The following is a 25646-nucleotide window of genomic DNA, read 5'->3' as shown; positions in this document are numbered from 1 at the left end:
GGGGCAGACAATGCCCAATCGCTCCAACTTGGCATCCACTTTCAGTCGTAAGGAGTATGGGACCGGTCGAGCTTGGAAATAGCATCACTAGTGGGTCTAAGCTCATTCTGACCACCGCACCTTTTATTAATAATAATCTTTATTATTATCACATTAACACTGCAATGAAGTTACTGTGAAAATCCCCTAGTCGCCACAATCCGGCACCTGTTCGGGTACATAGAGGGAGAAATCAGAATGTCCAATTCACCTAACAAGCACGTCTTTAGGGACTTGTGGGAGGAAACCGGAGCACCCGGAGGAAACCTACGCAGTCATGGGGAGAACGTGCAGACTTCGCACAGACAGTGACCCAAGCCGGGAATCGAACCTGGGACCCTGGAGCTGTGAAGCAATAGTGCTGACCACTGTGCTACGGTGCCAAACCATAAATTGTTCCCAAACCTTCCTCAAAGACCCCGGGGAATTTCGCCAGAACCGTTTCGGGCCATTCGGGTACATACAGTAGAGGGTCAGTGTTTGGAGGAAGGACCGGTGCAGTAATGCAGTGCAGACACGGATAGGAGTCGTCCTCATCATCCATATAGTATGCCCGGTCGTGAGGGACACAGTCGCGCCGGGAAGGGCGGCGACGGGTCCTCGCAGGGCCCTCTGGGGCCCAGGAGCTGGCGTCCAGCGTGCTGCTTGTGGCCGCTGTCTAGATTTCCTTGTTCGGGAGAGCTGTCTTGGCGACCCGCGAGCACCCTGCGGCGTTGACCTCCGTATCTGCGGCGTGCACCCCACTGCCAGGGGTCCCGTTCTTCAGGTGTTGGAAAGCCGGTCGGCGCTCGGTCGGGCGTCCCTGGATTACCATCCTCTGGAGTTCTTGTATCTCCAGCTCAGTACTCTCGCAGAAGACAACAATTTTGATTGCCCACTGTAGAGTAAGAAGAGTTTCCGTCAAAAGTTTACGCTGCTGGGCTGCATTGCGGATGCCGCAGACGAACCAATCTCGCAGGAATTTGTGTAAAGTAGGCCGAAATTCACAAGTTTTGGCGAGCTTATGCAATTGCTTCAAAAACAAATCGCTGTTGGACTCCCTTTGGGCCTGGGTGGCAGTATGAAAGCAGAACCTGCGAACAATAATCAGGGGCTTTGGATTAAGGTGTCCAACGGCGAAGAACCGAGAGTCCGGTTAATCTGGGCGAGTTAAAATCTTGATGAGCCCATAGGTTGGTCCATCAACGGCCATCAGTAAGACCACGGTTTACCATTCGTCCCTGACAATTGCATTAGTCCTGAAAAATACTGCATTCGCTCAATATATTGAGCCATGTCATCGGTATTCGCATCAAATGGCTCCAATGTCCCATCCTTATCACCAGCGTAGAATCGGCTGAAGTGACCACACGGGAACACACAATTGGATACAAAACTACAAGTTTATTTCTCATATAGCAATCTCTCCACTCCCAAAATTGTACCTGATTTTTTCTTTGGCAAGTTATTTTAAACCGTTACATTTGAGAATAGTGTGGTGTAGCTCTCAGTTATGCTCCACACACAAGGAGCTCTCAAGCTGTTGTAACCTCAAGGGTAATGGATGATAACTCCCTCTACAAAGAGAAGGAAAATCAGAAATCTAATCGGCCACTGAGACGGACAACTGATGGAGAGGCATGGAGAAAAAGGCAAGTCTCCAACTCATCCCCTTGACGAGGAAAGATTGTGCAGCCATGGAAAAAGACAACAGGGGTGGGGGGGGAAAGAGAGAAAAATATTCCTTGATTCAATTGGTCAGACATCAACATTCCACAGTCAGTACAAAGGGTACAGAATTTCCTCAAACTTTACATATCTTCTTCCACCAACATTCAACGTCACGTTCAGAGGAAGATTACAAAAACGTTAACCAACTTTGCACTTGCATAACACATTTGCATATTCAAAACAGCATGCTGAATTTGCAGCCGTCGAATTGTCACCCCTGTCAGAAGATGAGCTCGATTAAATTGGTTTTCTGATTGACAGCGACAACAGCTTTCCCCAGAGAGATTGGTTTGGGAGCCATCAGACTGCAAAGGTCTCTGTCCTTTGTTGTAGTGGAATATTGCTGATCATTCAGCCTTTACCAAGGACTGGCAAAGCATTGGAGCTGGCAGTGTGGATACCGCTGGCCAGCTAATAACCTGAACAAAATTTGACTGTAAAATCCATTTTTGAACCAATAGTGCAATTTGAAGGAAGGTCTAGAACACTTCAGTTGACATTACGGTAGCACAGTGGTTAGCACTGTTGTTTCACAGCTCCAGGTTCCCAGGTTCGATTCCCGGCTTGGGTCACCGTCTGTGCGGAGTCTGCACGTTCTTCCCGTGTCTGTGTGGGTTTCCTCCCGGTGCTCCAGTTACCTCCCACACTCCAAAGATGTGCTGGATAGGTGGATTGGCCATGCTAAATTGCCCTTAGTGTCCAATAAGGTTAGGTGGGGTTACAGGGATAGGGTGGCGATGTGGGCTTGAGTGGGGTGCTCTTTCCAAGGACCAGTGCACTCGATGGGCCGAATGGCCTCCTTCTGCACTGTACACTCTATGATTAGTAATCCATTAGTGGAGCAAACGGAGTTGATAAAGAGAATAGCTCTACCTCTGGGAATGGCCCAAACTCTGCAAATTGTGATATTGTCAGAGCAGTGCGCTTGCTAAAGGCAGCAATTGTTGCTGCACTCTACATAACAGAAAACAGGTATTAGTTCCTGATAGTCAGTCATAGAGTCATACGGCGTAATCTCACTTCAGCATTCTTTTTTTTTAAAATAATATTTTATTGAAAATTTTTGGTCAACCATCACAGTACATTGTGTATCCTTTACACAATAATATAACCGTATAAATAACAATGACCTGTTTTATAAACAAAGAATAAATAATATATAACAAAAACTAATACTAAATGGCAACTGCCTTGTCTCAGATAAACACTCTCCAAAAATATGATTTAACAGTCCAATATACAATTATTTATAGCAACGACCTATACATTATTATACATATATATTAACAACCCTGAGAGTCCTTCTGGTTCCTCCCCCCCCCCCCCCCCCCCCTGGGCTGCTGCTGCTACCTTCTTCTTTTCCATTCCCTCTATCTTTCTGTGAGGTATTCGACGAACGGTTGCCACCGCCTGGTGAACCCTTGAGCCGATCCCCTTAGGACGAACTTAATCTGTTCCAGCTTTATAAACCCTGCCATGTCATTTATCCAGGTCTCCACACCCGGGGGCTTTGCTTCCTTCCACATCAACAGTATCCTGCGCCGGGCTACTAGGGACGCAAAGGCCAAAACATCGGCCTCTCTCGCCTCCTGTACTCCCGGCTCTTGTGCAACCCCAAATATAGCCAACCCCCAGCTTGGTTCGACCTGGACCCCCACTACTTTCGAAAGCACCTTTGTCACCCCCACCCAGAACCCCTGTAGTGCCGGACATGACCAGAACATGTGGGTGTGATTCGCTGGGCTTCTCGAGCATCTCGCACACCTATCCTCTACCCCAAAAAATTTACTGAGCCGTGCTCCAGTCATATGCGCCCTGTGTAACACCTTAAATTGAATCAGGCTTAGCCTGGCACACGAGGACGATGAGTTTACCCTACTTAGGGCATCCGCCCACAGCCCCTCCTCAATCTCCTCCCCCAGCTCTTCTTCCCATTTCCCTTTCAGCTCATCCACCATAATCTCCCCCTCGTCCCTCATTTCCCTATATATATCTGACACCTTACCGTCCCCCACCCATGTCTTTGAGATCACTCTGTCCTGCACCTCATTCATCGGGAGCTGCGGGAATTCCCTCACCTGTTGCCTCGCAAAAGCCCTCAGTTGCATATACCGGAATGCATTCCCTTGGGGCAACCCATATTTCTCGGTCAGCGCTCCCAGACTTGCGAACTTCCCATCCACAAACAGATCTTTCAGTTGCGTTACTCCTGCTCTTTGCCATATTCCAAATCCCCCATCCATTTTCCCCGGGGCAAACCTATGGTTATTTCTTATCGGGGACCCCACCAAGGCTCCCGTCTTTCCCCTATGCCGTCTCCACTGTCCCCAAATTTTCAAAGTCGCCACCACCACCGGGCTTGTGGTGTATTTCTTCGGTCAGAACGGCAATGGGGCCGTCACCATAGCTTGTAGGCTAGTCCCCCTACAGGACGCCCTCTCCAATCTCTTCCACGCCGCTCCCTCCTCTTCTCCCATCCACTTACTCACCATTGAGATATTGGCGGCCCAGTAGTACTCACTTAGGCTCGGTAGTGCCAGCCCCCCCCCGCCTATCCCTACTACGCTGTAAGAATCCCTTCCTCATTCTCGGGGTCTTCCCGGCCCACACAAAACTCATGATACTCTTTTCGATCCTTTTGAAAAAAGCCTTCGTGATCACCACCGGGAGGCACTGAAACACAAAGAGAAATCTCGGGAGGACTACCATTTTAACCACCTGCACCCTCCCTGCCAGTGACAGGGATACCATGTCCCATCTCTTGAAGTCCTCCTCCATTTGTTCCACCAATCGCGTTAAATTTAACCTATGCAATGTACCCCAATTCTTGGCTATCTGGATCCCCAAGTAATGAAAGTCCCTTGTTACCTTCCTCAGCGGAAAGTCCTCTATTTCTCTGCACTGCTCCCCTGGATGCACCACAAACAACTCACTTTTCCCCATGTTCAGTTTATATCCTGAGAATTCTCCAAACTCCTGAAGTGTCCGCATTATCTCTGGCATCCCCTCCGCTGGGTCCGCATATTGCCTGTCCACCCTCAGAAGTTCTTGCAGCAACCGCTCCCGTTCCCTACTCTCCTGCTTTCCTTTATGTGCCCTTATTGATATCAGCTCCCCTCTAACCACTGCCTTCAGCGCCTCCCAGACCACTCCCACCTGGACCTCCCCATTATCATTGAGTTCCAAGTACTTTTCAATGCACCCCCTCACCCTTAGACACACCCCCTCATCTGCCATTAGTCCCATGTCCATTCTCCAGGGTAGGTGCCCTTCTGTTTCCTCCCCTATCTCCAAGTCCACCCAATGTGGAGCGTGATCCGAAATGGCTATAGCCGTATACTCCGTTCCCCTCACCTTCGGGATCAACGCCCTTCCCAAAACAAAAAAGTCTATTCGCGAATCGACTTTGTGGACATAGGAGAAAAACGAAAACTCCTTACTCCTAGGTCTGCTAAATCTCCACGGGTCTACTCCTCCCATCTGCTCCATAAAATCTTTAAGCACCTTGGCTGCTGCCGGCCTCCTTCCAGTCCTGGACCTCGACCTGTCCAGCCCTGGTTCCAACACCGTACTGAAATCTCCCCCCATTACCAACTTTCCCACCTCTAGGTCCGGGATGCGTCCTAGCATACGCCTCATAAAATTGGCATCATCCCAGTTCGGGGCATATACGTTTACCAAAACCACCGTCTCCCCCTGTAGTTTGCCACTCACCATCACGTATCTGCCCCCGCTATCCGCCACTATAGTCTTTGCCTCAAACATTACCCGCTTCCCCACTAATATAGCCACCCCCCTGTTTTTCACATCTAGCCCCGAATGGAACACCTGCCCCACCCAACCTTTGCGTAGTCTCACCTGGTCTATCAGTTTCAAGTGCGTTTCCTGTAACATAACCACGTCTGCCTTAAGTTTCTTAAGGTGTGCGAGTACCCGTGCCCTCTTTATCGGCCCGTTCAGCCCTCTCACGTTCCACGTGATCAGCCAGGTTGGGGGGCTTTTTACCCCCCCCCCTTGTCGATTAGCCATCCCCTTTTTCCAGCTCCTCACCCGGTTCCCACGCAGCTGTGTCCCCCCCCAGGCGGTGCCCCCCCGCCCATCCCACCCCATACCAGCTCCCCCCTCTCCCCAGCAGCAGCAGCCCAATAGTTCCCCCCTTCTACCCCTCCTGCTAGATCCGCCACTAGCGTAGTTACACCCCCCATGTTGCTCCCAGAAGTCAGCAAACTCTGGCCGACCTCGGCTTCCCCCCGTGACCTCGGCTCGCACCGTGCGACGCCCCCTCCTTCCTGCTTCCCTATTCCCGCCATGATTATCATAGCGCGGGAACCGAGCCCGCGCTTCCCCCTTGGCCCCGCCCCCAATGGCCAACGCCCCATCTCCTCCACCTCCTTTCCTCCCCCAACCACCTCCTGTGGAAGAGAGAAAAGTTACCACATCGCAGGATTAATAACATAAAACTCCTCTTTCCCCCCTTTTTACCCCCTCTTCGCCCCCCATACTCGCCCCACCACTTTGTTTCAAACGTTCTTTTTTTTAATAACCCGCTCATTCCAATTTTTCTTCCACGATAAAAGTCCACGCCTCATCCGCCGTCTCAAAGTAGTGGTGCCTCCCTTGATATGTGACCCACAGTCTTGCCGGTTGCAGCATTCCGAATTTTATCTTCTTTTTGTGAAGCACTGCCTTGGCCCGATTAAAGCTCGCCCTCCTTCTCGCCACCTCCGCACTCCAGTCTTGGTATACGCGGATCACCGCGTTCTCCCACTTACTGCTCCGAGTTTTCTTTGCCCATCTAAGGACCATCTCTTTGTCCTTAAAACGGAGGAATCTCACCACTATGGCTCTAGGAATTTCTCCTGCTCTCGGTCCTCGCGCCATCACTCGGTATGCTCCCTCCACCTCCAGCGGACCCGCCGGGGCCTCCGCTCCCATTAACGAGTGCAGCATCGTGCTCACATATGCCCCGACGTCCGCTCCCTCCGCACCTTCAGGAAGACCAAGAATCCTTAGATTGTTCCTCCTCGCGTTGTTCTCCAGCGCCTCCAGCCTTTCCACACATCGTTTATGGTGTGCCTCGTGCATCTCCGTCTTCACCACCAGGCCCTGTATGTCGTCCTCATTCTCGGCAGCCTTTGCCTTCACGACCCGAAGCTCTCGCTCCTGGGTCTTTTGCTCCTCCTTTAGCCCTTCGATCGCCTGTAATATCGGGGCCAACAGCTCCTTCTTCATTTCCTTTTTGAGTTCTTCCACGCAGCGTTTCAAAAACTCGTGTTGTTCAGGGCCCAATATTAAACTGCCACCTTCCGATGCCATCTTGGTTTTTGCTTGCCTTCCTTGCCGCTGCTCTAAAGGGTCCACCGCAATCCGGCCACCTTCCTCTCCTTTTTTCATCCGTATCCAGGGGGGATTCCCTTCTGGTTCACCGCACAGTACTTTTAGCCGTTAATAAGAGCCCCAACGGCAATTTTAAGAGCCCAAAAGTCCGTTCCACCGGGAGCTGCCGAAACGTGCGACTCAGCTGGTCATCGCCGCACCCGGAAGTAACTTCAGCATTCTAACGGGTGCTCTGATCATTGAGCTGTTACTGGATGAGATCACCGACTGAAAATCACTCCCAGAAATCCAGCATTGTAGGCTGACAGATATTAGCCAGCAAATCTAACATTTGAGGTTCTTGCTGTAGTGCACTGCAACACACGGATTCACAGAGTAGTTTCCTTACCTTCAGAATCATCTCTGCACGTGTCATGCCTTTGACCACAATCTTTGTGTAGCTCGCTGGAGCCTTGCGTATAACTTGCGAACCAATAGAAGGAAGATCAAGCAGAACCGTTTTCAGAGAATGAGTGTCCAGCAGAAGCTGTGAAATAAAAATCAACGCTGTAAATTGTGTATTTACATTTGTGGCTTATTCCATTGAGTCATTTTTTAACAATAATTTGAAAACCCTTCTCGTTCTGTGGTATCAATTTAAAATGGAACAATAAAAAAAGCAATGGGTGCAATCTACCAGCCACGCCACGCCCCAATGGGAGCGCGACGTGGCGGCTAGATCCTGGGTGAAGCCTCCCGTGGAGCTCCCCAACAGCCACACACCTCATGGGATCTACCCATGTCCTGCGAGGAGTCGAGATCAGGAACCTGCCCACCCACTTACAGCCTACTTACCCGGTATCTACCGGCCTCCCTGGCACCGTTCAGTACGGTCCACACAAATGTAGACCAGGCGGAATGGCACCTGGGGAGGGGGGCGGGGGGCTCCTGGGCCATTGGAGACCCCTGGGTGGTCAGGGTTAATGCAGGATGGCTCACTGGCCCTCTCCCTGGAACGTGGGCACCTTGCCACTGCCAGGCAGGCACCATGGTGCCCAGATGGCACCGTAAGGGTGCCTGGGTGCCACTGCCAAGGGTCAGGCCCCGAGGGGGGGCTATGCCCATGAAAGGGGGGTGGAGGGGGTTGGAGGGGAGTATGACGGGTGGGGGTGGGGATTATGGGTGGGGGTCCTGGAAGGGGGGGGGGGGTGTAAGGTGGTATGGGGGGCCCTGAAGAGGAGGGCCTCCAGGCACCCCACAGCGGGGTGTCCTCACTTGGCATGGGGGGGTGGGGGGGGATAATGATCATGTGTATGAGGGGTGCCATTGCCCATGGGTGGGATGACCCACACGCTCACTTAGAGATTGAGGCACCCTTTCAAAATGGCAGCCCAATCTCTGATTAAGTGTGGCTAAACTGGTGAGAAACTCCCCAGGGCCCAAAAAAGTTACTAAGCAGCGCCGAGGACCCAGGTTCGATCCCGGCTCTGGGTCACTGTCCGTGTGGAGTTTGCACATTCCCCCCGTGTCTGCCTGGGTCTCACTTCCACAACCCAAAGATGTGCAGGCTAGGTGGATTAGCCACGCTAAATTGCCCCTTAATTGGAAAAAAAATACAAACAAAAATGTGCCTAAGTGTCGTTCGATAGAGGTGGGAAATTCGCAGACAGGAAACTCCCAGCAAAACCTGCCACAAATGACACTTAGAAACCTTTCAGTTAAATCGTGCCCAATGTTTTTTTATGTGGGGTGGGAGGGTGGGGGAAGGGATGTAATTGAGAACACCAGAAGTGTATAAACGTCCAATGTACATCTCATTAATTCAATTTCTTTGTACATAACCTACAGAAAAGCATTTCTACAAGTATTTTACGATCAACAATTTATAATTTGAAAGTTATCACCCCCATTAACACACTGAGATCGTAGCCTCATTCCTCAATAACCAAGAGCTCCCTCTAGTTCTCTGCACAAGGCGACTATTCATTATTTACACCACTAATCTAGGTTTCTCAAGAGAGTGGGCTGGCAAAACAGAACCAGTTTGTGTTGTGAACTTGGATCAACTTGGCTGGACTAAAGCCAATCGCATCAATTGTCAATGAGAGCTCCTTTGGTCTATTAACATGAAAGGCGATGTTTAAGCCGTTTTTGTATCAAAATCAAAGCCAAAATAAGTCACAACAAGCTGAAAATTCTTTGCAGGGGGGTAACATGTATCACCTCATTCAGTTATTCATCCAGATAATACGTAAAGGAAAATCTGGTGGGGCAAAGGATCACATTGCCCCATAAGGATTCCACTGGACTCACCTTTCATAGAATAGAATCACTACAGTACAAAAAGAGGCTATTCGGCCCACTGAGTCTGTACCGACCCTCTGAAACAGCAGCCTACCTAGGCCCACCCCCCCATCCTATCCCTAACCCAGTAACCCCTTTTGGACACAAAGGGACAATTTATCATGGCCAATCCACCTAACTTGCACATCTTTGGACTGTGGGAGGAATCCGGAGCACCCGGAGGAAACCCACGCAGACACGGGGAGAATGTGCAAACTCCACAGTGACCCAAGGCTGGAATCAAACCTGGGACCCTGTGAGGCAGCAGTGCTATCCATTATGCCACTGCTCCGCCTTTCCATTAGGTTACACAGTATGTAAGCCCAAGAACATTTGGCCACCTGCCCTAGTACTTCTATTTCACACAAACCTACTCCTACACTATTTTCCCTAATCCTATCAGCAAATCCTCCTACTTGCTTCTCCCTCATGTACTTATCTAGCTTTCCCTTAAAGGCATCTATACTATTTTGCCTCAACCATTCCTTGTTGTAGCAAGTTCCACGGTCTAACCACTCGCTGGGTAAATTCTTCAGAAGATTGATAGGTGATGACCGTATATTTATGGTCCTAGTTTCAAATTTTTCATAAGTGGAAACATCTTCTCTACTCTACCCTATTTATATCCTTCATAACTTTAAAGACCTTCAATCAGAATGAATGGAAGGAACACTAGCAAAGTTCAAATACCAGGTCATCCGTGCTGATTTTTCTTCCCCCACTTTGCCCAGGTAATTGCGAATGTCCAACATTAAAGACGATTCCACTAAGTGCTCAGCCTGGGGTTTTTTGAATTGCAGCAACATCAAGTAACACTTACTGTGGATCCACTTAGTGGGTTAAAGAATTGATCTGATTATTTAGGGAGTGTCTATAGGTAGAGTCGTTTAGTAGTCCACTGTTGCAACCCTTTTTTACCCACTGAAATTACACATTCATAATAGCTCTGCATGTCTCAAATGTCAAAGCGATTTCTACGCTAACAGTGGAATCTTCCTGTCCCGCCAGCTGTGGGAAGCTTGGTGGGTGGGGGAGCTTAATTTGGCGGAGGACCAAAAATCAGATTCCTGACATCAGAATGAACTTTAGGAATTCTGTTCTCGGAAATTTAAAAGGCAACTCAAGATTCCCGATGAACAAGGTTGGGAAGCTCTTTTGCAGGCACTACAGGTTAAAAGTCCACAGCCAGGAAGGGAATGGGTGACACCAGGAGAGCAAGAGGACTAGGTAGACAGTGCAGGAATCTCCTGTGGTTTTTTTCCCTGCTTTGGCTACTGTTCTGGGGGATTGCATTAGGGGAAAGCAGCGGCTGCCAATTTTGTTGCATCACCATCAGCTCAGCTGCACAAGGGAGGAGTAAAAGGAAAGGTGTGGGAATGCAATAGTTACAGGGGATAATTGTAAGGGGACTAGATGGGTATTTCTGTGGCTGCAACTGGGACTCCTGGATGGTACATTGTCTCCCTGGCGGGTCAAGGATGTCTCGGAGTGGCTACAGGACATTCTGGGGGGGTGGGGGGTGAAGGTGATTATGAGGAGTTAGGAAGTAAATTAAACATGTAGGACCTCAAAGATAGTGATGGCAGGATTACTCCCAGTGCCACGTGCTACTCAGAGCAGAAAAAGCAGGATGTATCAACTGAATATGGGGCTGAAGAGACGGTGTGAGGGGGGAGGGTTTCAGATTCCTGGGACATTGGGACCAGTACAAACTGGACGGGTTACACCTGGGCAGGACTGAGACTGATGTCCTCCGGACAGTATTTGCTAGAGATTGGGGAGGGTTTAAACTAAAATGGCAGGGGGGATGGGAACCAATTCAAGGAGTCAGAGGAGGGGGAAATGTGAACAGAATAAAAGGCAGAAAGGAGAATAAGAAAAATGATGGGCAGAGAAAGTATGGGCCAGAATCAAAAAGGGCCACAGTACGGGACAAAGACTGTTAAAAAGACATGCCTTAATGAGTGGAGAATTCGCGATAAAGTGGATGAATTAATCGTGCAGATAGATGTAAATGGTATGATATTTTCGGGATTATGGAGACATGGTTGCAGGGTGACGAGAGATGGGAATTGAACATCTTAAAAAAAAATTAAAAAAAATTTTTTTTTTTAAGTACTCAATTCTTGTTTTCTCCAATTAAGGGGCAATTTAGCGTGGTCAATCCACATACCCTGCACATTTTTGGGTTGTGGGGATGATACCCACGTAGACATGGGGAGCATGTGCAAACTCCACATGGATAGTGGCCCTGGGGCCGGGATTCAACCCGGGTCCTCGGCTCCGTGAGGCAGCAGTGCTAACCACTGCCACCGTGCTGCCCGGGAATTGAACATCTAGGGGTATTCAGTATTCAGGAAGCGCAGGCAGAAAGGAAAAGGCGGTGGGGTTGCATTGCTGGCAAAGAGGAAATTAACGCAATAGTGAGGAACGATATTAGCTCTGACAATGTGGAGTTTATATGGGGAGAGCTGACAAATGCCAAGGGGCAAAGAACATTATTGGGGTAGTATACTGACCCCCAAGCTGGTGATGTTGGGAATGGCATTAAACAGGAAATTAGAGACACATGCAATAAAGGAACATCTGTAATTATGGGTGATTTTAATCTGCACATAGATTAGGCAAATCAAATTAGTAATACCGTAGAGGAGGAATCCCTGGAGTGCATACTGGATGGTTTTGTGGACCAATACGTTAAGGAACCAACTAGAGAATATGCCATCCGAGACTGGGTACTGTGTAATGAGAAAAGATAATTGGCAATCTAGATGTGTGAAGCTCTTTGGAGATGGGCAATCATAACATGATAGAATCAACTACATTGCTCTCCATCTTGATGAAGAATTCTGAGACTAGGGTCTTCAATCTGAAGAAAGGAAACTAGGATCGTATGAGGTGCAAGTTGGCTGTGTTATGGGCCAGAGTTTAGAGAACCCCAAAGTGTATCATGGAGTTCCCCTGACCCACAACATTTAATAGATTGTGGTATGGGGAGCACACGGCCCACTCTACAGGTGTGGTACAGCAGAAATGGAAAAGTATTTTTTAAAAGCATAACAATGTTTATTCTATGAACTCAAGTTAACCTTTTCAAAATTTGGTGAACATCTTAGCAACCATTAATTGAAATGCAACCCCCAAAGAATACAACACTTAAGTAATCCTTTAAGCTTTCCTTTTAGCATCCATAAGACTTAAAACACCTTTCAACAGAAGCACATTAGGTTTACATTCACTATTGAGAACATTTATAATTCTGAATTCACCAAATGATCAAGAGATAAGTCTTTTGATGGCAGAGAGAAAAGCAGTACACCTGCTTGGTCTAGCTTCAGCTCCAACACTGAAAATGAAACTAAAACACACCCTGCAGCCTGCTCAAAAATGAAAGTAAAAAGCTGACAGACATCACTGCAGTAGTAAACACCCATTTCTTAAAGGTACTCTCACTGCAGATATTTATATACACACCCATTTATAAACACCCATTTCTTAAAGGTTCTCTCACTACAGATATTTATATACACACCCATTTATAAACACCCATTTCTTAAAGGTACTCTCATATGACAGCTGTGATGGATTGGGGAACGTTATTTAAAAGGGATGATGGTGGATAAGTAATGGCAAACATTCAAAGAGCGCATGGGTGAACTGCATCAATTGTTCACTCCTGTCTGGCACAAAAATAAAACAGAAATGGTGGCCAAACTATGGCTAACAAGGGAAATTAGAGATAGTATTAGATCCAGGGATGAGCTATACAAATTGGCCAGAACAGACAGCAGACCAGAGGATTGGGAGCAGTTTAGAATTCAGCAAAGGAGGATAAAGGGATTGATTAAAGAGGGGAAAATAGGGTATGAGAGTAAGCTTGCGGGGAATATAAAATACTGATTGTAAAAGCTTCTATAGGTATTTGCACGTGATACAAATTTGGGTTGGAGGGTGAACTGTGAGGAGGATGCAGAGATGCTTCAGCAGGATTTGGACAGGCTAAATGAATGAGCAAATGCATGGCAGATACAGTATAGTGGGCTGCATGGTAGCACAGTGGTTAGCACTGTTGCTTCGCAGCGCTAGGGTCCCAGGTTCGATTCCTGCTTGGGTCACTGTCTGTGCGGAGTCTGTACGTTCTCCCCGTGGCTGCGTGGGTTTCCTCCCACAAGTCCCGAAAGACGTGCTTGTTAGGTGAATTGGACATTCTGAATTCTCTCTCAAGTGTACTCGAACAGATGCCGGTGTGGAGACTAGGAGATTTTCACAGTAACTTCATTGCAGTGTTAATGTAAGCCTACTTGTAACTGTAATAAAGATTATTATTATTAATGTGGTTAAATGTGACGTTATCCGCTTCAGTAGCAAAAATAGGAAGGCAGATTATTATCTGAATTGGTGTAAAGTGAGAGAGGTGAATACTCAGTGAGACCTTGGTGTTCTCGTGCATCAGTTGCAAAGTAAGCGTGCAAATACAGCAAACAGTAAAGAAGGCAAATGGTATGTTGGCCTTCGTACCGAGAGGATTTGAGTATAAGAATAGTGATGTTGTGCTGCAATTGTATAGGGCATTGGTGAGGCCACACCTGGAGTATTGTGAGCAGTTTTAATGTCCTTATCTGAGGAAGGATGTTCTTGCTATGGAGGGAGTGCAGCAAAGGTTTACCAGGCTGATTCCTGAAATGGTGGGACTGTCAGATGAAGAGAGACTAAGTCAGTTAGGATTATATTCATTGGAGTTTAGAGGAGTGAGAAGGGATCTCACAGAAACTTATTAAATTATTTTAATTTATTTATTAATAAATATGAAGTTTCACTGTACAGGAGTTGACTGGAATAGTTATCATTTACAATTTACATGCTCTTCCCATTCAGCACACCCTCTCCACCCTCCCTCCCCCTTTGAAACTTATAAAATTCTAACAGGATTAGACAGGGAGATTCAGAAAGAATGTTCCCAATGGTGGGGGAGTCCAGTACTAGGGGTCATAGTTTGAGGATAAGGGGTAGACCTTTTAGGACTGAAGTGAGGAGAAATTTCTTCACTCAGAGAGTGGAATTCACTCCTGCAGAAAGTAGTGGAGGCAAAAACATTGTGTCATTTCAAGAAGAAATTAGATATAGCTCTTGGGACAAAAGGGAATCAAGAGTTATTGGTGGGGGAGGCGAAAAAGGGTATTGAACTTGATGATCAGCTAATGAATTGGGGAACAGACTCGAAGGGGCAAATGGTTTCGTCCTGCTTCTATTTTCTACGTATGTTTCTATGTATGAAAAGAAAAAGATTGGTGAAGACAAATGTAGGTCCCTTACAGTCAGAAACAAGGGGAATTTATAATGGGGAACAAAGAAATAGCTAACCAACGTTGGTTCTGTCTTCACAAAAGAGGACGCAAATAACATACCAGAAATGTTGGAGAACACAGGGTTTAGTGAGAGGGAAGATCTTAAGGAAATCAGTATTACTAGAGAAACGGTGATGTGGAGATGCCGGCGTTGGACTGGGGTGAGCTCAGTCAGAAGTCTTACAACACCAGGTTAAAGTCCAACAGGTTTGTTTCAAACACTAGCTTTCGGAGCACTGCTCCTTCCTCAGGCTCGACGCAGAGAAACATTGAGGAAATTGATGGGATTGAAGACCGATAAATCCCCAGGACCTGATAATCTACATCCCAGAGTACTTTAAAAAGTGGCCATAGGAATAGTGGATGCATTGGTGGTCATCTTCCAAGATTCCATAAAATCTGGATGTGTTCCTTCAGATTCAGATTTTATCATAGAATTTTATTATAGAATTTACAGTGCAGAGGGTGGCAATTCGGCCCATCGAGTCTGCATCAGCCCTTTGGAAAGAGCACCCTACTTAAGCCCACACCTCCACCCTATTTGTAACCCAGCAACCCCACGTAACTTTGTGGACAATTTATCATGGCTAATCCACCTAACCTGCATTACTGGGAGGAAACCGGAGCGCCCGGAGCGAACCCATGCAGACAGAGGAAGAAAATGCAAACTCCACACTAGTCACACCCAAGGCCACCTAGCCCTTCGAGCCTGCTCCGCCATTTAATGAGATCATGGCTGAAAGCAGCTGTGCTAACCACTGTGACACCCTCCAAATTTGCAGATTGTAACCCCACTATTTAAAAAAAGGGGGTAGAGAGAAAACGGAATTACAGACCAGTCAGCCTGATGTCTAGAAAATTCTAGAATCCATTCTCAAAGATTTTATAGGAGAGCACTTGGAAAACAGTCGTAGAATCGGACTGAGTCAGCATCGATTTACAAAAGGGAAATCATGCTTAACATATTTCATGCGATTCTTCGAGAGTATAACCAGTAGCGTTGACAAGGGGGTTTATTTAGACTTTCAGAAGGCTTGTGACAAAGTCTCACATGAGAGATTAGCGTGTAAAATTAAAATGCATGGGATTAGGGGTAGTGTATTGGGATGGACAGAAAACTGGTTGGCAGACGGGAAACAAAGAGTAGGAATAAACGGGTCTTTTTCCAAATGACAGTCAGTGACTAATGTAGTACCGCAGGGATCAGTGCTAGGACCCCAGTTATTCACAATATATATTAATGATTTAGATGTAGAAACTAAATATAATGGGCGGGATTCTCTCAGTCCGCCGATTCTCCGGAGAGCGGCGAGTGGCCGCAAAAATAATCCGACGGCGGCGTCCACGTGTGGTCTTACCCGGCGGGACCTCGCCGTGCATCCTTTTGGGGGCAGCCTGGTTGGGAGGGGGGGGGGGGGGGGGCTCCGCTGTGGCCTGGCCTGCGACCGGGGCCTACCGATCGGCAGGCCAGCCTCTCGGGCTGGGGGCCTTTATTGCTCCGCATCGGCCCCTGTAGCCCTACGCCATATTGCGTCGGGCTCGACGCAGAGAACGAAGCCACCGCGCATGCGTGCAATTGCGCCGGTCGCACTGCGCATTGGTGCTGGTCGCAGAGCGCATGCGCAGACCCGCAGCGCCCATTTGACGCCGGTATCGGCAGCTGGAGCGGCGTGGGTCGCTCCAGTGCTGTGCTGGCCTCCTGAGGGGCTCGGAATCGCTGCTCCTGGGGACCTGTTGACACCGTCGTGAAACGAGACGGCGTCTATGACACTTAGCCTCAGGATCAGAGAATCCCGCTCAATATCTCCAAATTGGTAGATGACACAAAGCTGGGTGGGAGGGTGAGTTGTGAGGAGAATGCAGAGATGCTTCAGTGTGACTTGGACAAGTTGAGTCAGTGAGCAATACATTGCAGATGCAGTAAAATGTGGATTGGTGAAGTTATCTATTTTGGTAGCAAAAACAAGACAACAGATTATTGTCTGAATGGATATAGGTTGAGAGAGGGAAATTGCAATGAGACCCGTGTATCCTTTACACCAGTTGCTGAAAGTAAGCATGTAAGTGCAGCAGGCGGTGAAGGAGGAAAATGTATGTTGGCCTTCATAGTGTGAAGATTTGAGTGCAAGAGCAGAGATGACTTGCTGCAATTATACAGAGCCATGGTGAGACCTGGAATATTGTTTGCAGCTTTGGCCTCCTTTTCTGAGGAAGGATGTTCTTGCTATGGAGGGAGTGAAGTGCAGGCTTACCAGACTGATTCCTGGGATGGTGGGACTGACGGATGAGGAGAGATTGAATCGGTTAGGATTAAATTTGCTGGAGTTAGATGAGTGAGGAGGATCTCATGGAAAACTATAAAATTCTAACAGGACCAGGCAGGGTAGATGCAGGAAGGATGTTCCCGATGGCAGCGGTGTCCAGAACCAGGGGTCACAGTTTAAGGATACAGGATAACCATTTAGGAACGGGCTGAGGAGAAATTTCTTCAGCCAGAGAGTGGCGAGCCTGTGGAATTTGCTACCACAGAAAACAGTTGTGGCCATAACATTGTTTGTTTTCATAAAGGAGTTAGATATTGCTCTTGGGCCTAAAGGGATCAAAGGATATGGAGAGAAAACGGGAACGGGTTAATGAGTTGGATGATCAGCCATGGTCACAATGAATGGTGAAGTAGGTTCGAAGGGCCCACTCCTGCTCCTATTTTCTTTGTTTCTGTGTTTCTATACCTCGAAGTAGGAGGAGAGGCTTTTCGGGTGGTTGGAGTTCAAGGTCAGCACAATTGGTCGACGAAAGAGACACTCTAATAATCATGAGGCAACTGGATGACAACCATGCTCATGTTCTCCTCTCTACGATGAAGCCCACATGGCAGCAGGTTTGTTCCTGACTCATGCGTCTCAATACATTGAGATCCCATCCAGGACCGGAATTGCCATTTGTTCTTTCCAATTTGCCATCCGTTGCTGTCCGAGACCGGGGTGACAGGAGGCAGGGAGATGGATGCCTCCATGGGACACGGTTCCAAACTCCATACTCCCAATAAATGGTCATGGATGACAAGGGTTCATGTTTTTAGTCTTTATGCGCTGTCAAGGCAATGGTCTTTCTCTATATAGAGTCTTGAGAGTAATGGAAGCAAGCTGAACAGTGTGAGGGGGAGGGCTCCTGCATATGGCTGTCATCACCCTGGTCAAAGAGCAATATCTTCATATTTAGACCTGTATGAATGGGAGGAACACCCATCTCTGGTCTCCAGGATGTCTTTCATCTGAAAGGAGTGGGATGGCTGGATGGAGGCCAGGTACAGGGCTTGGGGATTTTGAGATACAAGGAAATCTGTAAGGAATATTCTCACTACATTTATTACTTCAATTCGTTCACAGATCCACCAAAGCCTATATGATGGAGGCTCCAGGTAACCCTGCCTTTCTACGGGCTCTCATTCAAATTAGGAGGGGGGCCCAGAGGTTGGCACATAGCCGGAAGGCTGAGCAGAAAGAGGCAAGTTCCAGAACTTTACATGCCTGTGACCGTGAAGCAACTAGCAGCAAGATGGAACCCAGGAAACAGGGCACATGAACATATATTCACAAGTGCCAAAACTATATACAATGTTTGTACATCCGTGACACCTGCGTGCCTTCAAAACATCTACGTCTAGGTGCAGCCCTTATGTCCGCGGCTGAGGTGGAAGCAAGCTGCTGACTGTGATGGCTTTTGTCAGGCATCCTCTGGTGTTCCGAGGCCAAGAGCGCCCCGGCCTGCTATGGGTCTCCTGCTCCGGTCCACCCTCATCAGCCCGACCGGATATGGGCAACTGAATTACTGGCAGAGGGGAAGTGGAGCAGGAGACCACCCTTGGGTTGAAGCCCCCAGGGTGTCTGGCTGGTGCTCCCCCTCACTGTGGATGCCCAATGGCACCTTCCCAGCTCCTTGAGAAGGCACCTAAAAGGAGGTCAAGGTTCGCCACCCCCCTCTCGGCTCGCCATTGCTGCAATGCGCACATGGCTAGAGCAACAGTGTGAAGGTTCGAGCACATATTAGGGAGCCGCTGTGCATTCTGTTGGATCTAGATTTCCAAGGTGTCTGTCAACCTTTCTATGGAGGCCTCCAAAAGCTTGCTTGCCAGATAAGCAGCAGAATGTAGAGAGGCTCCTCCAGCCTTTGGACAGGGCTGCACATGACCTCTGCCTGTCTCTGCATCTCCAGCATATTTCTTAAGGCTGGGCCCAGAGACTCGTCATCTGCATGAGGCTGAGCAGGAACCTGGTCTCCAGAGTGCTGCATGCCAGACGCCCTGGCTGTCACTTCCTCCACCAGCTGTGGAGCAGTGTCAGTCATGTGCTCACAAGATTGTGACCTCAAGCCTACTCTAGAACGTGCACCCTGCTCTTTGAAAGCAATGAGGTCTTGAGTATCCAACATTCTGCCTCCAGTCTGGGATCACTCCTGCCTGTTGTGGGCATCCCACTCCTGCAAAAAGACAGACGGATTGATCGTCATCCCAATGCTTGCATGCGTATTTCCAAAGCATGCAATGCATGTGGGAGCTGCTGAGCCCTCCCCAGTAAGTGATGGAGAGACAGGATGTCCTGCAGCTGATAGTAGAGCATGAAGTGGCTGGCACACATTTGGTACAGATGGCCCATCTACTGGTGTATGTTGCAACCCACCTCAGTCTGCCATCCTGCGTACTCGCACACTTACAATGCTCTTATAAGTTTCACAATGCAACATACTCTGGCAGAGTGCAGCAGATCATTCATCTTCCTCTGTCACAGCTGGGCATTTCTGTGCTGAGCCCTGCTGGTGAAGCCTCCATCCAGGCTGCCGTGGTCAGATGGGTGGGCCTCCTGCTGCCATTCTGGGGAAGGAGCACCAGGTGCCTTTTGAATATGGCACCGGACCTTCAACCCCATGTGGTAATGGCAGGAAGGGTGACTTCCTCCCTGTCCCCAACACAAGATTCGCCTTAGAAACATAGAATTCCTACAGTGCAGGAGGCCATTCGGCCCCATCAAGTCTGCACCGACCCTTTGAAAGAGTACTCTACCCAAGCCCACTCCCCGCCGTATCCCCATAACTCCACCTATGTTGCACATTTTTAGACCAGGGCAAGATCTCGTGTGGTCAGCCACCACCCCGTTATTTGGACTTATGTTTAAATGGAGTTTATGGGACCACAACCAGTTCAGCTATAATCTTATTGAATGGTGGAACAGGTTCAAAGGGCCAAATGGCCTACTCCTGCTCCCAGGTCCAATGTTCCTATGATTAATCAGAACCATACTGACTGCTTTTGATGCGTGACACTTTGTGCAATTTTTAAAGTTGAGTTTGTCTCATCGGAAGCTTGTCATTTTCTATTCCCAGATCCTCTAATTCTGCAGCTTTATTCTAGGAAAGTAACCCGATTGAAATATTGGGAGACATGGATAATATGAAGAGCTGGATCATTCTACTTCACAATTCTCTTCTCGCTCCACGGTGCAGGTTTCTGGGTTTCTTGGCATGGCTTAAAGACAAGGTTCCAGAATCATCAAACTTTGCTGACGTTCCCAATGCATCAAGATCCTATTTTTTTTTGTCTTGGCTCAAAATTGGCTGTAGAGCCCTTTGAGATGTCAGTGGTTGTGAAAGGCATTGTATAAATGTGAACCTCCCTGTTCAGAACGCCCAAAATGCCACAGCACGTTAAATCTTGCTTCACCAAAAGAGGTTCACAGGGTTAAATTCATCTGCTACATGACATCGCTCAGTTGTACAGACACCAAAGATTAGATCACCTTTTTCCAGATGGGTTTTATCAGCAATAGGCCATTCATTCAATAGGGGGAGCTGTTGGGTCCACATGTCATCACAAAATAAACATCTATTTTGTGCTTAAAGTCACATCACTTTGTTTGCGTGGATATTGTCATCCGCATTCCAATAGCTTAACCTGACAACACAAAACCTTGTTTATTATTATCTATGATTCAACTGGGCAGCTAGATTCTTGGCCCTGGCTGCTTGATTGCACAACAATAAATTCAAATGAGCAAATTTCTCCCACAGTAACTCGTGTTCGATTATTAAAAATGGCAGACCTTGCAGCAACAGCAAACACGTCGACCCTTAATTCCATGATTTTCCCATCACTTTCTAGAAATCGTCCCGGACAATCAACATTTTAACTATGCTGACAGAAGCGTCTGGACCAGAGACAAAACATTAGATGGTAATCTCCCTTAAGCCTAAGGTGACCTTCACTGTCAGAACGTGGTGTCGGTCAGTGGTAAACAACCATTCTGCAAAACCCCGGGAAAGCAAACCCATTTGGACCGGGAGGCAGTCGGCATTTTCAACTTTTTGTTTTAAAAATGCAAGGTGTAACATAATTGGTGCGTCCGTCTGGGCAGTAAATTAAACATGGTGCAGGGAAGAAAGGGTAAAGCAAAATTCACAGACTTGTGTCAACAGCAGGAGGAATGTTGGTGAGCAGACTGTTCAATCTACTGGGACTGGTCATGAGGATGAAAAATTGTGGAGCTGGTGCATTCCTATTCAGGTCAACTGGTATTAGCTGGCCAAGAAGTTGACACCAAATAAATGTGACACCAACAGATAGTTCGCCTGCCAGACAATATTTGCCGCAGGCTTGCTAAGTGTACTTGACATTTCTCAGGTTCAGTATGCAAAAGCTCTTTATTTCTGCGGTTATGACGTTCTAAATCAAATTAAATGCATGAAGTACCGTTCAGCATACCTTTCCTGTACTAATTGGCAGTAATCTTTTGTAAACAATTTGCTGAGACATACCTGAAATTCCAGTACCTGATAGCACTAAAGTTACATGCAGACTCTTTCCAAAAACCTAACTGAAATAAAAAATCATTTACGGGATGTGGGTGTCGCTGGTTAGGTCGGCATTCATTGACCATCCCTAGTTGCCGTCAGAAGGTGGCGGTGAGTTGCCTTCTTGAACTGTTGCAGATCCTGAAGTGTAGGTACACCCACAGTGCTGTTAGGGAGGGAGTTCCAGGATTTCAGCCCAACGACTGTGAAGGAATGGTGATACATTTCCAAGTCAGGGTGGAGTGACTTGGAGGGGAACCTCCAGCTGCTGGGGGTTCCCAGGTATGTGTTGTTCGTGTCCTTCTAGATGGTAGAGGTTGTGGGTTTGGAAGTTCCCGCAGTGCATCTTGTAGATGGTACACGTCGGTGGTGGAAGGGGTAGTAATCAAGCGGGCTGCTTCGTCTTGGATGGTGTTGAGCTTCTGGAGTGTTGTTGCGGCTGCACTCATCCAGGCAAGTGGAGAGTATTCCGTTACACTCCTGACTTATGCCTTGTAGATAGGGGACAGGCTTTGGGGGGTCAGGAGGAGAGTTACTCGCTGTAGGATTCCTAGCTTTTGACCTGCTCTGATAGTCACAGTATTAATATGGTTAGTCCACTTCAATTTCTGATCAATGGTAATTCCCAGGTTGTTGATTGTGGGGGATTCATAGATGGTAATGCCACTGAATATCAAGGGGTGATGGTTAGATCCTCTGTTGTAGGAGATGGTCATTGCCTGGCACTTGTGTGGCATGAATGTAACTTGCCACTCGTTAGTCCAAGCCTGGATATTGTCCAAATCTTGCTGCATTTGGACATGGACTACTTCATGTGAATTAACAGGCCAACTGGTCGCCACATTGAAGGAAGGATGTGATTGCACTGGAGCGGGTGCAGAGGTGTTTCACCAGGATGCTGCCTGGGATGGAACAATTAAGTTATGAAGAGGTTGGATAGGCTTGGGTTGTTTTCGCTGGAGCAGAGAAGACTGAGGGGCGACCTGATCGAGATATAGTTGAGACTCTTCTCAACTATGACACTCTGCTTCTAGGTCACATGTTCCTGTTTTCATGCCATTAACTCTTTGAGCTGGGCCTGGGTCCATGGCCAGAAATACTATCGAAACACTTGATTATTAAGCGCCGCCTGCTCCCAGCCCGCGCAGGCAGGAAACCCCCAAGGTATACTGGGAGTTCAGGTTCCCAGCTGCCTGATAATGAGGTAAGTCTGGATTTCTTGACACACAACATAGCAGAAGGGTTCCAAGATTTTCCAACATTTATACTGGAGAGCTCGGTTGATCACGTGCAGAGGACGAGAAATGTACTTGATCTACCTGGGAAATTCTGGAATGAAAACAGAAAATGCTGGCAACACTCAGCATGCCTGGCAGCGTCTGTCGACAGAGTTAGCATTCCAGGACTGTGACCTTACATCAGAACACAGACCTGCAATGTTAACTCTTGTTTCTCGCACCACAGATGCTGCCAGTTCTGCTGAATATTCCCTGCATTTTCTGTTTTTATTTGAGCGCACCACACGTATTATTTTGAAGTAGGAGACCATGAAAACATTGAAAAGGAAAACGGATAAGTGTTTGATAAAGAAAAGTACAAAAGTTTGTGGGGAAAATACAACAAAATGGAGTTTGAGTAGATACCTCCTGTTGGAGAACAGCACAAGGAGATGATATGTCGATGATTTAATATTCATAAATTTTAATTACAATGCCGTTAGGGTTAGTGCTTCACAAGAACCTCCTCATAAATTCTCTGCCGAGTAATCGATGTACAGAATCTGGCAAATGTTAACTTGTTGCTATGTTTGCTTGCTTTACAGTGAATATATTCACCTGGTAATTCTCCAAACGTCTGCTAAAAATTACTTAAAGGAAACAGGTTTGAGATCAAAGTTGGAGGATGGCTAGAAACAGGTTGTGGGAAACTAGCCTCATATCTTTGAACCCTACTGTGATTGATAGCTTTATTCAATTGTTAAAGATTTCTTTTGATGTCCTTTGTCTCACGGGTTAGGGTGGGGGAGGAATAGTTGATTACCCAGGCAGAGATATTTATTTGGCAGCTTTATGCCAATTCAGCTGTTCTTCCCATTTCTTATATTGCAGCCTTTGCATCTAGGTGAGCTTCCAAAGGCTCTGGAAAGCCTTCAACTTCAAGTATGAACTTTCGACTATGTTCCTCAATGCTGCCCAGAGGAATGCATTAGTGAAGAATTCGGTTTTATTGTTTTACGGGCTGGAGAATTGTAGGTTAAGTACATTTTAATTTTTGAAAACCTGATCTGTAGAGTACAGCTCTGGTGACAAAATGTTTATTCTTTCCTTGCTCATGGCACTATTTGAAGACTGTGGTAGTCTGTGTAGAGGTATTACGGTACCTGGTAATGCTGGAACACCATTGTATGATATTGTATGTTTCCCATTGGTCAAGCTGTATGGTAGCTCCACCCTGCAAGGCGGGGTATAAGAGCCCGTGCCGCCCCAGCAGGCTTCATTCTGTACCTGAGCTGCTGGGGGAAACATCTAGCTTATTAAAGCCTTCAGTTGGACTACAACCTCGCTTTAGTGGTCACTGATCGTGCATCAATTTAATAAACTAGATTTAAAAGGATGGAGCTCCGAATTAAGCCGGAGTGTCTGCAACTCAGCCCCCACACGGCGAACTAAGCGGCAAACTTCAAGCACTGGCTGGCGTGTTTTAAAGGATATCTCGTAACGGCCGAAAACACACCCACGGGAGAACAGAAAATGCAAGTCCTGCACTCGAGCGTGAGCCCGGAAATTTACACCCTCATCGAGGATGCGGAAGACTTCGATGCAGTAAACGAGCTGCTAAAAGGACATTATATTCGCCCGGTAAACCAGGTCTACGCCCAACATTTGCTAGCAACGAGGCGAAAAATCCCTGGGGAAATCGCTGGAAGAATTCTACCATGCGCTCCTGGTGTTGGGGAGAAACAGCAGCTGCCCGCAAGTTTCGGCGAGCGACCATGCAGAACTCTTGATCCGGGATGCTTTCATGGCAGGTATGCTGTCCTCCCAAATCTGCCAGCGATTGCTGGAAAAAGACACCCTAGGCCTCAAGGGGGCACGGGCCCTTGCAGGCTCCCTGGACGTGGCTTCCAGAAACGCCTGCGCTTACGTTCCCGACCGCGCGGCAGCACCCTGGGCAGCGTGGAACCCCTCAACAGCCGACCCCGAGACATCCCCCACCCCCCCACAAGCTTGTGCTGCAAGGCGGCCTGGCAACCCCGGGGGGCCCCGCTGCTACTTTTGCGGGCAGGCCAAGCACCCCCGGCAGCGCTGTCCGGCCCGCGCATCCACCTGCAAGGGATGCGGTAAAAAGGGGCACTTCATGGTGGTATGCCAGGCCCGTGCGGTCGCTGCGGTCTCCGGCGGCGAATGCAGACTGCCACCACAGACCGCAGAGATTAGCCTCGGTGACCCTGGATCAGTCCCGGCCTCGAATACTCTCAACTGCTACAACAACAGTACTAATCAACGGGCACGAGACGTCCTGCTTAATCGACTCTGTGAGCACGGAGAGCTTCATACACCCTGACACGGTAAGGCGCTGTTCTCTCCTCGTCCACCCCGTTAATCAAAAAATCTCCCTGGCCTCCGGTTCCCACTCAGTAGAGATAAAGGGGTTTTGTGTAGCAAACCTCAAAGTCCAGGGAAGGGAGTTTAAAAATCACCGGCTCTACGTCCTTCCCCACCTCTGCGCGGCCACACTCCTAGGTTTAGACTTCCAGTGTAATTTCCAAAGTCTAACTTTCAAATTCGGCGGCCCTATACCCACCTCACTGTCTGCGGCCCCGCGACCCTCAAGGTCGATCGGCCTTCCCTGTTTGTGAACCTCACCCCGGATTGCAAACCCGTCGCCACCAGGAGCAGACGGTACAGTGCCCAGGATTGGATCTTTATTAGGTCAGAGGTCCAAAGGCTACTGAGTGAAGGGGTCATTGAAGCCAGCAACAGTCCTTGGAGAGCTCAAGTAGTGGTGGTAAAGACCGGGGAGAAGCATAGGATGGTCATCGACTACAGTCGG

General features: G+C 48.1%; 1 protein-coding gene across 1 annotated transcript in view; it reads right to left on the bottom strand.

Annotated features, from left to right (window-relative positions):
• vps53 (VPS53 subunit of GARP complex) overlaps positions 1–25646 on the bottom strand; it is a 355834-nt gene that overhangs the window by 29605 nt on the left and 300583 nt on the right. Inside the window, exon 20 of the mRNA XM_072469721.1 lies at positions 7475–7612. Within this exon, the coding sequence (XP_072325822.1) occupies positions 7475–7612 (138 nt within the window). The remainder of the gene's footprint in view (positions 1–7474; positions 7613–25646) is intronic.

This window comes from Scyliorhinus torazame, chromosome 12 (genome assembly GCF_047496885.1).
Source record: "Scyliorhinus torazame isolate Kashiwa2021f chromosome 12, sScyTor2.1, whole genome shotgun sequence".
Taxonomy (NCBI): Eukaryota; Metazoa; Chordata; class Chondrichthyes; order Carcharhiniformes; family Scyliorhinidae; genus Scyliorhinus; species Scyliorhinus torazame.
This window is presented reverse-complemented; position numbering and strand designations above follow the sequence as displayed.